The 15,632-nt window shown below is 31.4% G+C and overlaps 1 protein-coding gene across 1 annotated transcript; it reads left to right on the top strand.

The window, feature by feature from the left end:
* The first annotated feature begins 2,660 nt into the window (after positions 1 to 2,660).
* LOC130671892 (uncharacterized) lies at positions 2,661 to 8,842 on the top strand. The gene is made up of 2 exons (XM_057476011.1): positions 2,661 to 2,892; positions 8,340 to 8,842. The coding sequence occupies exons 1-2, from the start codon at positions 2,703 to 2,705 to the stop codon at positions 8,750 to 8,752; spliced, it is 603 nt and encodes a 200-aa protein (XP_057331994.1). The 5' UTR covers positions 2,661 to 2,702; the 3' UTR covers positions 8,753 to 8,842.
* The last annotated feature ends 6,790 nt before the right edge of the window (positions 8,843 to 15,632 follow it).

The raw sequence follows: 15,632 nt of genomic DNA, 5'->3' as shown, positions 1-15,632 counted from the left end.
CGTATTGTTTGATCGACATTGTGTGCGTTTTAAATAATTAATAATTTTATAAATAAACACTGTATAACAACTTCGCATTTGTTCCTTTCAAGAAATGAGTTATAAAGTTTAATAACTTGGTTATGAGTGGTGGCGCTCGAGAAGTAGATCGCGATAATCACGATCCGTTTTGGTACGATATGGATACGTTAACTGAAGATCACTATATCTTTAAGTATGTTCACAATCCGTAGGATCATTATAATAAGTATCTAGTGTTTCATTCATATCAATATATATATATATATATTAGGGTGCTTAAAAAAAAAAACTTAAATTTTTTTTTTCGCTCTTACCCCCTGAAGCGTTAGTGGTTGCCGACAAAAAAATTCTCCCAAAAGATGGGCTCTCTAGCTCAACTCTAAAAGGTCGCTATTTTAATTTTAATTTCCCATCTGATTAACATGTAAAAATTTATTTTTTCATTCAAAGTGTAATTACTCGTACGCTGCTCAATATTTTTCAAGTTTATACATTAGGGTGTCCCAAAATAAAAAAATATTTTTTTTTTTAACGTCTTATGGGCTCAAAAGTTACTTCATATTATAAAAAGAATCCTCACAAAATTTCAGCCAGATATCTTTAAAATTGAGCTATCACAGAGGGAAGTCCCCTTTCCCATTTAAAACACACGCGAAACGTGATACGTCAAATGAATGAGAAAAAAGTTACAGGGCTTTAAATGTCCTGTAACTTTTTTCTCATTCATTTGACGTATATATGATATCAGATACTTTTTGAAGGAAATTAAATTTCCTACAAGAGCGTGGTCGTTAAAATTTGAAAAAAAAATTTTTTGATGCAATAAAAATGAAAAATAATAAAAAAAAAATTGAACACTGATTAAACTAAATTTTTGTTGATTTTCGAAGCCCCGTTACTTTTTCCCAGTTCGTTTGACATACATAATGCATCAGCACTTTTTTGTAGAGAATTTAATTTCCTACAAAATCATACTAAGCAAAACTGAAAAACAAAATTTTTTCACAGTCTTTATAACGAAAAACTAAAATGAAAAATTTTCACGTGTGTTTTAAATGGGAAAGGGGACCCCCCTCTGTGATAGCTCAATTTTAAAGATATCTGGCTGAAATTTTATGAGGATTCTTTTTATAATATGAAGTAACTTTTGAGCCCATAAGACGTTAAAAAAAAAATATTTTTTTATTTCGGGACACCCTATTATACATATGTCTTAAAAGCTGAGTCCTCAAGCTTTCCAAAACCCTATGACAAGTCATAATTACCATTATTCAAATGTCAATTGAAGCTGTCTGAAAAGTATCGATTTTGTATTTCAAAATGAAATGATTAATTTTCGATTTTTTTTTTTGCTAGCTTCAATTGGGGATAATTATGACTTGTCATAGGGTTTTGGAAAGCTTGAGAAATCAACTTTGAAGATCTATGTATAAATTTGAACAATATTGAGCAGCTTACGAGTAATTACACTTCGAATAAAAAAATAAATTTTTACATGTTAATCAGATGGGAAATTAAAATTAAAATAGCGATCTCTTAGAGTTGAGCTAGAGAGCCTATCTTTTGGGAGGATTTTTAACTTCCCGCTAAGAAAATTGCAAATTTTCAAAAAAGGGAAGTTATTGGTTTCGGTCCGATTTTTGAAAATCGAGTTTTCATCAGATGTCGACGTTTTGAGGTCCAAGGAAACTATTCTGACTATTCCCGGGTGGACGTCCGTGTGTGTGAACTTTTTTTTGTCCGACGATATCTTTGGAACGGATGAACCGATTTGAACGTACTTGGTGGCGATTGAAAGATCTCACCAAAACTTAGTCTTGATTAGATTTTGGGGTAAATCGGTCATGCAGTTTACAAGTTATACAAAGAATAAGAATTAAAATTTTTTTTTTATTTTAGTTTTTTATTGATTTCTCAAAAACGACTCGAACGATCGACTTTAAAATATAATCAGCTCTAGAACTCAATCAAACACGTCGATTGCCGCCTCAACCATTGAAATCGGTCGATTCGTTCGTGAGCTATCGTGGGCAAAAGAAATGCCACAAAACAGTATTTGCGAATATCTTTGAAACGACTAAACCAAACAATTTCAAAATTTGACCAGCTCTAGAACTCAATAAAACACGTCGATTGCCGCCTCAAACATCGAAATCGGTCGATTCGTTCGTGAGATATCGTAGGAGAAAGAAATGCTAAAAACGGTTTTTTTCGAAAAGAATGGGATACAATAGTATTTTCGAGCTCGAAGAGCTCGAAAATGGACTCACAACAATGTTTTCGAGCTCAAAGAGCTCGAAAACAGCGGGAAGTTTTGGGGCTGGCCCGCAGGGTCAACCGTCGCCCAGATTTTTTTCTCGGCAACCACTAACGTTTTAGGGGGTAAGATAAAAAAAAATTAAAGTTTTTTTTTGAAGCACCCTAATATTTATATATATATATATGTTGTGGTAGTAGCAATAACTCAAATGGTTGTTATAAGGATCTTACGTATATAGCATATCGATATTTATTATCGTGAAAATCAAGTAACAATTTGGTACTAATCACGATACAACTGCTGCTATCCGTTGGTTAGCGATAAGCGCAGTATTTTTTTCTTCGTGTAGATGCGACAAAAAATAGCTTCAAAGAAAGTAACATAATTATATTTACAGGTATATATCTCTGAAGAGCGCTTGATGGATAGAGGCTTATTTGAATTAGCAATGAGTTCTCAACGACCCAGTATATTTATAAATACAGTCGCTCCTTTTTTTTTCGATGGAAGTACTTTATTACAAAGTACAGTAACTGGGTCAAAGTCAAAAAGATCTGTAGAAGAAATCCAACCTAATAAATTGGACCCTATTATTTTACGACAAATGAGAGGTATTTTCAATTTTTATCGACCTTTATCTACCAATTTATTTCTTTTTCCTTCTATATTTGTTGTTCTCAAGGTTCCGTTTTCCAATTTTTCGTTCACAGTGTTAATGGCTTCATTGAACAATTTTAGAAATGAGTCATTTTCTAATTTTCAGGATTTTTATAGTTTCGTCGCAAATTCTGTTCTTGGTTGTCACCTAATATTATTTTATCGTTTTTTAAATTTTTGTTCAGTATATATGGATGGTTTTTGAACCCTAAGTTTTCTATTTTTTTAAACAATTTTCGGTATCCCATTAAATGCTGCACGTATGTGTATGTTCCTTCAGAAGCATGCTTAACTTTTTCCTATCGTTTTTTCTGCATAGCCTATAAGCTATTTTGCTGACATATTGTTCCAGCTCTATATGTTTTCGAGTAGGGAAGCATAAAATATTTTTCTATAGTTCTTAGAGACATTTCATTGTTTCCTTCGTTCATAATCTTTTAGTTCGTTTGTTAAATTATTTTCTACACACCTTTTTTATAGCTGCGTAAAGTGCTTTTTTAATATTAATTTTTATTATGACTTTTACTAGATCGTTCCTAATTTCAAGTTTCTTTATCATTTCAGCTAGATTTAATTTTTTTTTAATTTTTCTTACGAGTTTTGTTTTGTGACTTTTTCCACTAGCTTGAGTTCTTGTCACTTACTATTAATGTCAGCATTTCCTAACTTAATTTAGCTTTTCATTGATGGAAACGATTCTTTTTTATCGATTCATATTGCTTACTATGCTTAATTTCGTTTATCGAGTTCAAGTACAATTTTTATTACAGTCGGACCTTGTTATAAAACTACGCATTATAAGACTTACCCTCAATTTGTTGAAACTAGCTTGGAATGCTTCTCCCACCAACAACTTAATGAAAATTTTGCGCCGAAACCTCGCTATAAGACTAGCAAACAGTACGACTAAAATCGGGATAAAATGTACATATACATATAGATTGTTGATGAAGTAATCTATTTACTGAAAGAATACTTACAATGTCGTGGTTTCACATCATTAATTAAGGGAAAAGAACGACGAAATTCTGTTTATTTAGGGGAGGGGAGGGGGCAAAAGGGAGTACCTAAGGAAATACTAAGTTCTTGAGGATTAAAATACGCTAAATCTTTTTGTTTTTAATGACATTCAAGGTAAATAGACAAAATTTTCAGCTGCCGTTAAAAAATAAAATTTTTACTTTTGGCGGGCAAAAAGGAGTACCCTTAAAAAAAGTTAAAAAAAAAATTTTTGAAAGTTGATCAAATTTCATTACATTAAATTTTTTATATGTAATATACATAAAGAAAAATTACGTTTTACATCATTGGTGGATACGAGGGCAAAAAAAAACATTTTTGTAGGGCAGAAAGACCTCCCTCCAAAAAATTATATATATATTTTTTTTTTTAATTATTCTCATCATTAAGAAATGTTTGTCGTTATTTTGAACCCAAAAAACGTGTTTTTTTATTTTTTAGATTACAGATTATTTTGCATTATTTAAAAAATTTTATCAATTAAAAAATTAAATATTATTTTCTAATATTTTTAGTGGCCAAATTTGCCCCAGCTATAGAAAATCAGCCGAAAAATGGACTAATATATTAAATTTTTTTTAATTTGACGATATAAAAATGAAAGAATCATGTTTCCAGAATTTTCGGCTGGTCCATTTTGCCCTAGGTATTATGAATAGAGCTACAAATGCGGAAATATATTAAAATTTTTTTAAGTTGACGCTAAATATTTGAAAAAATCATTTTTTCGGAATTTTCGGCTAGTTTATTTTGCCCCAAGTGTCATGCGTAGGGCTAAAAATGCGCAAATATATAGGATTTATAGTAATTCGACGAAAAAAAAAATTTTTTTTTTTTTTTTAATTTTGGGGGTACCCCCTTTTGCCCCCTTCCCCACCCCCCCTTCCCTATAATTATACACGGAGAAAATTTTATAAAATAAGTTATCATCGAGTTATAGTACAATTTTTAAACTGAATTTTATGGTAGAAAATATCATATAAATTATTAAATAAACAATCTGAATTGTAGTATCTATCAACTATATGGTAAAATTTACAATTATTTATGATAATCAGAAATTATAACTTTTGTTATTTTAAATAATTACGACTATTATATTAACATCGTAATTCTTAATAACTTGATGATGACAGTTACTATCAGCCTGAAAATGATGACCATCTAAAATTATAAAAAATTTTAATATCAGGATTATAGTCTGACGCTTGTCTATGTGTAATTTGTTCAACTGTGGAAGTGATTAATTTCACACACACACACACACACACAGGCGCGAGCACACACGTACGCCTCCGCACATGCGCACACACACACGGGTTCACACATTCGCCCGCACACATGCACAAACACATGCGAGCGCACTCATGCACACACATATTCTTTATTAAGAATTTTTACAACTTTGAACGGTAACAGTTACCATCTTCAGTTGTAACAAATTTAATCTTTAATAGTTAGAATTACCATTTACAATAGTAATTGTCACCATCATTATTCGTTACTGTGATCATTTTCAGTAAAACTAATCATTAGAATCATTTAAAAATTTTTCTACCATTTTAGATAGTTAAAATTAAAAATTTTGTATTGTAGATAGTAATATTAAACTCTCTTCGTGTACATAAAATAGATTCACTGTCCAATAGAGCAGAGAGCAGAGTTAAACCGAATACATAAATGAAACGCAAAGCGGCGATAGTCTTATAACGAGGTCTCACCGTGCTTATCCATATCCTTTTCCGATCTCGATGAGCTTGTTCTCTTTATTTCTATTTCTCATATCATTCTGCATAAACCCGTTCGTTTTTCTGAATTCCGACAGCTTCGTTTTGTTGTAAATTAACTTGTAGTCGATTCAATTTTTTTCATCGCTGCTCTACTCTATGGTATTTGAAATGATCTGACCTCATTGTCACAGTCCAATTTTGACCAATAATTAACTGGTTTTAGTCATTATAACTGTAAATAAGGTTTTAATTCCTTCATTGGTCATTCTTACAACATCGGTATAGATCATTGATATGGTAATTTCTTTTATCAAGCTTACTAGATCTCCTAATAATCACTTCACATTCTCACGGTTTTATCTATGTATAATGGGTGATTCAAAAAACAAACAAATTTTTTTTTTTCTTCCAAACAGGTTCAAAAGTTTCGTTTAGATAAAAAAAGACGCCTGTGAAATTTAGAGCTCTTAATATTAATATTAACATTGTCCGCATTGCACTTTTCTATTTCCCATAAAAATAACATGGGAAAATTTTTTTTACGTCTTCTGATTTTTATAAGTAGCTAACGATGCGTCATAGGAATAATTGGCAGGCATATTTTTGTAGGGAATTGAATTCTCTACAAAAAACGATTTTGATCATTTCTTGAGGAATCTATTAGTTCAAAAGTTATTTGAGGTTGAAGTCGAATTCATATTAAATTTTGAGATTTTCTTACTTTTCCGGAAAAACTATCAGACCTATGACAAAATATTGTTGGACCTTTTTTGTAGACAATTTTATTCCCTAGAAGTTATTTCGAATAAAGTTTTTTCGAATTCCGTATTGTTTTCTAGTTATTTTTATTTTAATGGGAAGCTAATAAAAAAAATAGTCTTCTGATCGATTTTGAGAGCTAGACATAAAAATAAAAATAACTAAAAAACAATGCGGAAATCCGAAAAAATTTCTCAAAGATAATTTGTAGGAAATAAAATTATCTACAAAAAAGATGCCATGACATTTTATGATGAGTCTGATAGTTCCACCGGAAACGTAAAAAGATCTCGAAATTTACTCTAACTCGACTTCGAGATCCAATAATTGTTAAACAGATGAATTTATCAAAAAATACAAAGAGACGTTTTTTTGTAGAGCGTTAAATTCCTTACAAAAATGTATGCTGGGCTTATTTGTACAATGAGCCATTGCCGAGGTAAAAAATTTTTCTTTTCCTATGTTATTCAAATGAGAAATTAAAAATCGCGATGAGCTTCCTCTAAAACTTGAATTTAAGAGCTAATCTTCTGAGATAATTATTATTTTGTCATATATTATCAATTTCTGGTAGTGCAAAAAAAAAATGGTTGTTTTTGGACACACCCTAATATATATACATATGAATCTTTGGTTCCTCAATTTAGTGAAGAATTTGCTTTCGGCTCTTCTTTTTGAACTTGCTGGAAAGTTTAATTTTGCCCCACACTATTCAAACATGTTCGAAAAAAAAATTTTTGTTAGGATTGCAATCACACAAAAAAGAATTTCCGGATTTTTAAACACACTTACGGAAAATTTAAAAGAATAGAAAAATTTTATAAATTTTTTAGCAATTTTTGGAAGGCTGTAACTTGGTGAAAAATAATCGTATCGAGATTTAAAACAAAGCATTTCATAGATTGAAATCTCTAGTTTCGGTGCATCTTTTTCAAAGTTTTTTAAGAGCTTCGGCTATTGCGCAAACATGAGAAATACCACGAGACAAAAAATTTCTAAATTTTTTTTTTTCCGAAGAGCCCACGGACCGCGGAAAAATTCTTTCAACTAAACCAATGCATAGGTCGTTTAACGAATTTATTCAGCTTCAATTTGGCTTTTTTCTAACCTCGTAGGGCGATTTGTCGCAGAGATATGAGCGTTCAAACAAAATATGATCCTTTTGTTTTCGATCATCGATATTTCAGGTACCAATGATCGCACAGTAAATTAAAGGTTGGCGTTAAAAACTTGAATAAATTTCCTACAAGACCCTCTCATCATTTTTTGAAAACGAAGGACGTTTTTTAGTAAATTAACCGCTACTCTGCAAACATCATGCAAACATTTCTTGTTTTAATTATCGATAAATGGGTAATGACTTTTTTGATAAAAAAAAATTATTTCTGTTAATTTAAACCTTTCGAAAAATAACTGCATAGTGGTTTTATACGTATGACGATTATTCAATTTGTCATAAATTAATAAAAATTAAGTAGTTACAGAAGTGAATAATTTTATTTTTTTTGAGAGTTTCGATGTAAAAAAGAGGTAGTGGTGAAAAGTCGTTTAGTTGAAAGAATTTTTCCGCGGTCCGTAGGCTCTTCGGAAAAAAAAAAATTTAGAAATTTTTTGTCTCGTGGTATTTCTCATGTTTGCGCAATAGCCGAAGCTCTTAAAAAACTTTGAAAAAGATGCACCGAAACTTGAGATTTCAAGCTATAAAATGCTTTGTTTTAAATCTCGATACGATTATTTCTCACCAAGTTACAGCCTTCCAAAAATCGCTAAAAAATTTATAAAAATTTTCTATTCCCTTAAATTTTGCGTAAGTGTATATAAAAATCACCTGTTCGATAAATCCAAAAATCTTATCAGCATTACGTTACTGAGTATTTTTTTAATGATTTTAGATTTTTACAACTACTACCTACAGAATTCAATTTTCACAAAAAAATTGGAACCATCTCAGAAAGATCGTGAATTAGGAAAAAGTTTATTTTATTTGGGAAGATTTATAGCGCGTTTGAAGAATCCCTCCTCCAAGAAGAAAAGTAATTCTTCAAGTAAAAAAAAAAAAAAAGATGCCAGTAAGAACGATGATAAAGAGAATGATGATAATAAAAATGATGATCGTGAGGATGATGATTTTCAGGATGATGATAGTCATGAAGGGGACCGTTATAATGATGATGATGATACTTTTGATGATGTGGCTACAAATGTAATAGGTGATGAGGACGACCTTGATAAGGAGGGAGTTTTTACAACTAAAGAACACGAAGAAAATTCTGAGGAATTATTGATTGACACAGATGTAGAATGAAAATTAGATATATAAGGCTAAAGTTTAAAAGTTTGTATTACAAATTATTTGAATAAAAATAAGGTTAATAAGTACTTTGATGAAAAATTCGATTGAATAAAAATAATTTCTAAAATTAAGAAGAGTCTGGTCTTTTTTCTCTATCACTCTCAAATAGACAAGCACTACTATCATGATTAGATTTGAACAGTAAGTGAAAACTCAGTTATTTCAAATAATTAAGCTGAATTCAAAGTATCTAAACTCGATCCTTTAAATTCGCTTTGAATACTTTCCATCCAGAAGCCGAATTCAAAGTAGTACAAATTTATAAATTTGAATAGCCCCAAATGCTTGACAATCGTTGAGGTCATTTCAGAAGAATTCAAACTCAACCATTTTAAATCGCTATAAATACTTCAAAATACAACTCAGCGATTATACCGTATTTAAAGCGATTTAAAATTATCAGATTTAAATACTTTTGAATTCACTCCAGCGATTATATAGTATTCAAAGCGATTCAAAATAGTCGAGATAAATATTTTTGAATTCACCTCAGCGATTATAAAGTATTTAAAGCGATTTAAAATTATCGAGTTTGAATACTTTCGGATTCACCCCAGCGATTATAACGTTTTTGAAGCGATTTAAAATTATCGAGTTTAAATACTTTTGAATTTATCCCAGCGGATAAAAACTATTTAAAGCGATTCAAAATGGTCGAGTTTAAATACTTTTGAATTCACCCCAATCATTATAAAGTATTTAAAGCGATTCAAAATAGTCGAGATTAAATACTTCTGAATTCACCTCGGCGATTATAAAGTATTTAAAGCGATTCAAAATGCTCGAGTTTAAATCCTCTTGAATTCACCTCAGCGATTATAAAGTATTTAAAGCGATTCAAAATGCTCGAGTTTAAATACTTTTGAATTCACCCCAATCATTATAAAGTATTTAAAGCGATTCAAAATGGTCGAGATTAAATATTTTTGAATCCATCCCAGCGATTATAAAGTATTTAAAGCGATTCAAAATGCTCGAGTTTAAATCCTCTTGAATTCACCTCAGCGATTATAAAGTATTTAAAGCGATTCAAAATGCTCGAGTTTAAATCCTCTTGAATTCACCTCAGCGATTATAAAGTATTTAAAGCGATTCAAAATTCTCGAGTTTAAATCCTCTTGAATTCACCTCAGCGATTATAAAGTATTTAAAGCGATTCAAAATGCTCGAGTTTAAATACTTTTGAATTCACCCCAATCATTATAAAGTATTTAAAGCGATTCAAAATGGTCGAGATTAAATATTTTTGAATCCATCCCAGCGATTATAAAGTATTTAAAGCGATTCAAAATGCTCGAGTTTAAATCCTCTTGAATTCACCTCAGCGATTATAAAGTATTTAAAGCGATTCAAAATGCTCGAGTTTAAATACTTTTGAATTCACCCCAGCGATTATAAAGTATTTAAAGCGATTCAAAATGGTCGAGATTAAATATTTTTGAATCCATCCCAGCGATTATAAAGTATTTAAAGCGATTCAAAATGCTCGAGTTTAAATCCTCTTGAATTCACCTCAGCGATTATAAAGTATTGAAAGCGATTCAAAATTATCGAGTTTAAATACTTTTGAATTCATCCCAGCGATTGTAAAGTATTTAAAGCGATTAAAAATGCTCGAGTTTGAATCCTCTTGAATTCACCTCAGCGATTATAAAGTATTTAAAGCGATTCAAAATGCTCGAGTTTAAATCCTCTTGAATTCACCTCAGCGATTATAAAGTATTTAAAGAGATTCAAAATGCTCGAGTTTAAATACTTTTGAATTCACCCCAATCATTATAAAGTATTTAAAGCGATTCAAAATGGTCGAGATTAAATATTTTTGAATCCATCCCAGCGATTATAAAGTATTTAAAGCGATTCAAAATGGTCGAGATGATTATTTTTGAATTCACCTCAGCGATTATAAAGTATTTAAAGCGATTCAAAATTATCGAGTTTAAATACTTTTGAATTCATCCCAGCGATTATAAAGTATTTAAAGCGATTCAAAATGGTCGAGTTTGAATACTTTTGAATTCACCCCAGCGATTAAGAAGTATTTAAAGCGATTTAAAATTATCGAGTTTAAATACTTTTGGATTCATCCCAGCGATTATAAAGTATTTAAAGCGATTCAAAATGATCGAGTTTAAATACTCTTGAATTCACCTCAGTGAGTATAAAGTATTCAAAGCGATTCAAAATACTCAAGATTAAATACTTTTGAATTCATCGCAGCGATTATAAAGTATTTGAAGCGATTCAAAATGGTCGAGTTTCAATACTTGATAATCGTTGAGGTGAATTCAAAAGTATTCGAACTTGACCATTTTAAATCGCTTCGAATACATTCTAATCGTTCAGGTGAATTCAAAAGTATTATAAAGTTGAAATTTTTAATCGCTTTGAATATTTTTTAATATCAAAAGTGAATTTAAAAGTATTTAAATTTTATGATTCTAAATCACTCCAAATACTTTATAATCACCGAGGATGATTTAGAAGTATTTGAATTTTAAAATTTCAAATCTTTTTAAATACTTTTCAATACCGTATAAAAATATGAAATTTTTGAATCCCTTCTAATCGCTTTTTTTAATCAGGGTAAGTATTAGAAACTAAGGTATATAATTAATCGTACTATACAAATGATAGAGAGTAATTTATCAATTTTCATTGGTTCTTTTATTTTGAACTTTCATTAAAAACTGTTTTTAACATATTATTCACTTAATGCATTAAACAATTAATATTTATGAATTCAAATTGTTTTTTTATTTATTTAACTATTAATATGTTTAGTTTTCCACTATATTTGAATGGTGTATTACCGTACGATGGACGGTGTGGCTCAATAAGTTATAGATCAAATTGAATGGAATATAGTATAGTGCCGGATAGCTCAACTGGTAGAGCACTCGGCGCGATACCGAATTGGTCTGGGTTCGATTCCCAGTTCGGGCTATCTATATTTTTCTCAATTTATCTATAAATTGTCTTATTGAAAGGTTTGCATGTTTAGGTTTCCACTATATTTAAATAGGTTTCCACTATATATAAAAAACTCGAGATACAATGATTTCTAACGTAAGTCATGAGCAAGCCTGATCTAGAATGAATCATGCTGGATCACAAATGAGTTATACAAGATCAAGTATGAACCATGTATGGTCATGCATAATAGAGCATGCTCAAGCATGACCTTTCCTGATGGATAATATCTCTGGATACAATTATTTCAAACTTAATGCATGCGCAAGCTTGATCTAGAATGAGTCATGCATGATCATGCTTGATCACGAATGAGTCATGCCTGGCCATGAATGAGTCATGCACGATCAGGCACGAATCATGCATGAATCCTGCATGATCATACGTGATCATGCATGGTGATTTTTTCCCGGGTATTTATTTATTTCATAATCCAGTCTAATTTGAAAAAACTTTGAGGAAATTTTAATTATACAATTAAGTTATTTTATTATTTAGATCAAATGGTATCATTAGCTTGTAAGTTTTTTTTGTCAAATGTCCGTCAACTTCCGGCTTTTCCGTTTTTGACGACAATTTGCTGTACAATTTAACGTAAATTTACTAACTGAATTAAAATGCAAATTCACTTCAAACGTTGCATACAAATTTTCGTCAAAAATGGAAAGGCCCCAGTTGACGGACGTTTAACGAAAAATTCAAAAAAATTTTATCAGGGATTTTTCTAAAAAAAAAATCTGGGCGCCGGTTGACCCTGCGGGCCAGCCCCAAAACTTCCCGCTGTTTTCGAGCTCACGGAGCTTGAAAACATTACTGTGAATATATTTTCGAGCTCGAAAATGCAATTACCTGGGATTATTTTTTTTGAGCTTTTCAAGCTCTACCAAGTTATGTATTTTGCTAAAGTTTGACAGGTTAAGAATCGAAAATTATTCATGAAGAAGCGGTTTTCAAATTTTTATTCTCAATTATGTTCAATGAAATAAATTTATCGAGGCAGAAATCAATGTCGGTGATCAAAATCAAGATTTGAGTAAGTTTTGACTTAGGTCAAAGCAATAATATATGAAATATCGGAGAAACATGTTAAAAACTGGGTTTTCTCAATTTTTTGCTGATAATATGATTTAAACTAACTCTCTAAACATGAATTAGTGAAAATAAGTGAATATTCACTAATTCCAAGTGCAAACCAAACCACTAATTCTAAAAAGTGGTTCGGTTGGCACTCAGAATTAGTGAACATTCGATTACTTCACTTATTCATGTTTAGAGAGAACCCTGATTAAAAAAATGTATTTGACAGGATTAAAAAGGATTAAAATTTTAATACTTTCAAATCCTGCTAAGTACTGTAAATCCTTTTTCAAAATTCACGATTAATCATATTAACTACTTTTTAATACTAAAATAATCGAAAGGAGTAGAAGGATTTGAAAGGATTCAACTAGCATTTAAAATTTTTAATGCTATCGAATACTTTTTAATCCTGAAATAATGTTTTTATTTCGTTATCTTTTTAGGATATAAAAGGATTCAACCAGTATTTAAAATTTTCAAAGCTATCGAATACTTTTTAATCCTGAAAAAAAGTTTTTATTTCAATATCTTTTTAGGATATAAAAGGATTCAACTAGCATTTGAAATTTCTAATGCTACCGAATTCTTTTTAATCCTGAAATAATTTTTTTATTTCATAACCTTTTTAGGATATAGAAGGATTTCACCAGTATTTAAAATTTCTTATGCTACCGAATACTTTATAATCCTGAAATAATTTTTATATTTCGTTATCTTTTTAGGATTTAAATGAATTTAACCAGTATTTAAAATTTCTAATGCTACCGAATACTTTTTAATCCTAAAATAATGTTTTTATTTCATTATCTTTTTAGGATATAAAAGGATTCAACTAGCATTTGAAATTTCTAATGCTACCGAATACTTTTTAATCCTGAAATAATTTTTTTATTTCATAACCTTTTTAGGATATAAACGGATTTAACCAGTATTTGAAACTTTTAATGCTATTAAAACAGCCTCCTGTCTTTCAACGTGTACCGCATAATACGATAACAAGATCACCGTGCCATATCCCAGTATGGGTCTAACTAACCCCGGGAAAAAATGATCCGGCCTGACCATGCCTGTTCATGTATGATCAGGCCTGAAATTAGACCTGATCATGCCTGTCCATGTATGATCAGGCCTGAAATTAGACATGATCAGGCCTGATCATACCTGTTCATGCCTGTTCATGTCTGAGGCGTTAAATACACTCAGGCCTGTTCATGGCTGTTCATTTCTGTTCATGCCTGACCATGTCTGTTCATGTCTGAAGCGTTAAATACAGTCAGGCCTGATCATACGTGTCCATGCCTGGTCATGTCTGTTCATGTCTGAAGCGTTAAATACAGTCAGGTCTGATCATGTCTGTTCATGGCTGTTCATGGCTGTTCATGTCGGAAACGTTAAATACAGTCAGGTCTGATCATGCCTGATCATGTCTGTTCATGGCTGTTCATGGTTGTTCGTGTCTGAAGCGTTAACTACGCTCAGGACTGATCATACCTGCCCATGCCTGGTCATGTCTGTTCATGTCTGAAGCGTTGAATAAGCTCAGGCCTGATCATGCCTAATCATGTCTGTTCATGGCTGTTCATGGTTGTTCATGTCTGAAGCGTTAACTACGCTCAGGACTGATCATAGCTGCCCATGCCTGGTCATGTCTGAAGCGTTGAATAAGCTCAGGCCTGATCAGGCCTGTTCATGCCTGGTTATGTCTGTTCACGTCTGTTCATAGATATAAAATTTTTTTGACCAAGAATCTATCACGTATAACCTGGGAAAAAAGGATCAGACCTGATCAGACATGAACAGGCATGAGTCTTAAGACTTTCAGTACTTGAAGTTCGTACGAGACCTATTTTTCAACTCAATCTCTTAGGTCAACAGGTAACGAGGCGAACTTTCAAGCGCAAGGTCCACGGTTCGAATCCTAGACAATCCCATATTTTTTATTTTTTTTTCATTTTTATAGAAATAATTATATATAATTGTATTTAGTTATGCATAATTATATATAATTACATAGGACTATTTAATATATATAATTGTTTTACCAGAATGGGCATGAACAGGCATGAACAGACCTGAACATGCCTGATCAGGCCTGGTCAGGCATGGTCATTTTTCATGTCTGATCAGGCCTGGTCAGGCATGGTCATTTTTCATGTCTGATCAGGCCTGAAGACTCACGCCTGTTCATGTCTGATCAGGCCTGAAGACTCATGCCTGTTCATGTCTGATCAGGCCTGAACATTTTTTCACGGGACATTATGTACAGTTGTCGTAAGGTTTACAACTGCTTGAAATCTTTTCGCAGCTTTATTATACAACCTAATACACTTTTCGCTCTAGTTATCACATTATCCATTTGACTTATAAAGTTTAATTTATTCAACTTCGAATTTAGTTCAAGGAAAATTAGGAAAACGATTGATCCTAAAGTCCACACCTGCAACTTCCCACTAATTTCATACTAAAGCTCTCAAAATTGCAGTTATTACGTTTTTGAGCTCTTCGAGCTCGAAGGTCTGATAGAAGTTTAATAAAAGACTATTTTTTGAATATTCAAGCCCCCATAAGTTTTGAAGGAATGAGCTGATTTTCACGCGATTGACGGGATTCGCCGCAGTTTTTTAAGCCGCACAAAGAATTTTCAAGTTTGAATTGATCGAGCTAGGAATTTCGGAGTAATTCCAAAAAAAACTTTTCGGCTTTCTTTTGATAACAATAACTTACAAACAAACACACACACACACACACAGACAGACAAACAGACACCATCGTGGGAATA

This window comes from Microplitis mediator, chromosome 7 (genome assembly GCF_029852145.1).
Source record: "Microplitis mediator isolate UGA2020A chromosome 7, iyMicMedi2.1, whole genome shotgun sequence".
In the NCBI taxonomy this organism is placed as follows: Eukaryota; Metazoa; Arthropoda; class Insecta; order Hymenoptera; family Braconidae; genus Microplitis; species Microplitis mediator.
The sequence above is the reverse complement of the archived record's forward strand: the minus strand, read 5'-3'. Positions and strand labels throughout refer to the sequence as shown.

Coding starts and splice junctions, on each gene's coding strand:
- LOC130671892 (XM_057476011.1), top strand. CDS start 2,703: ATGGATAGAGGCTTATTTGAATTAGCAATGAGTTCTCAACGACCCAGT. Junction 2,893..8,339: donor TATTTTACGACAAATGAGAG/GTATTTTCAATT, acceptor TAATGATTTTAG/ATTTTTACAACTACTACCTA.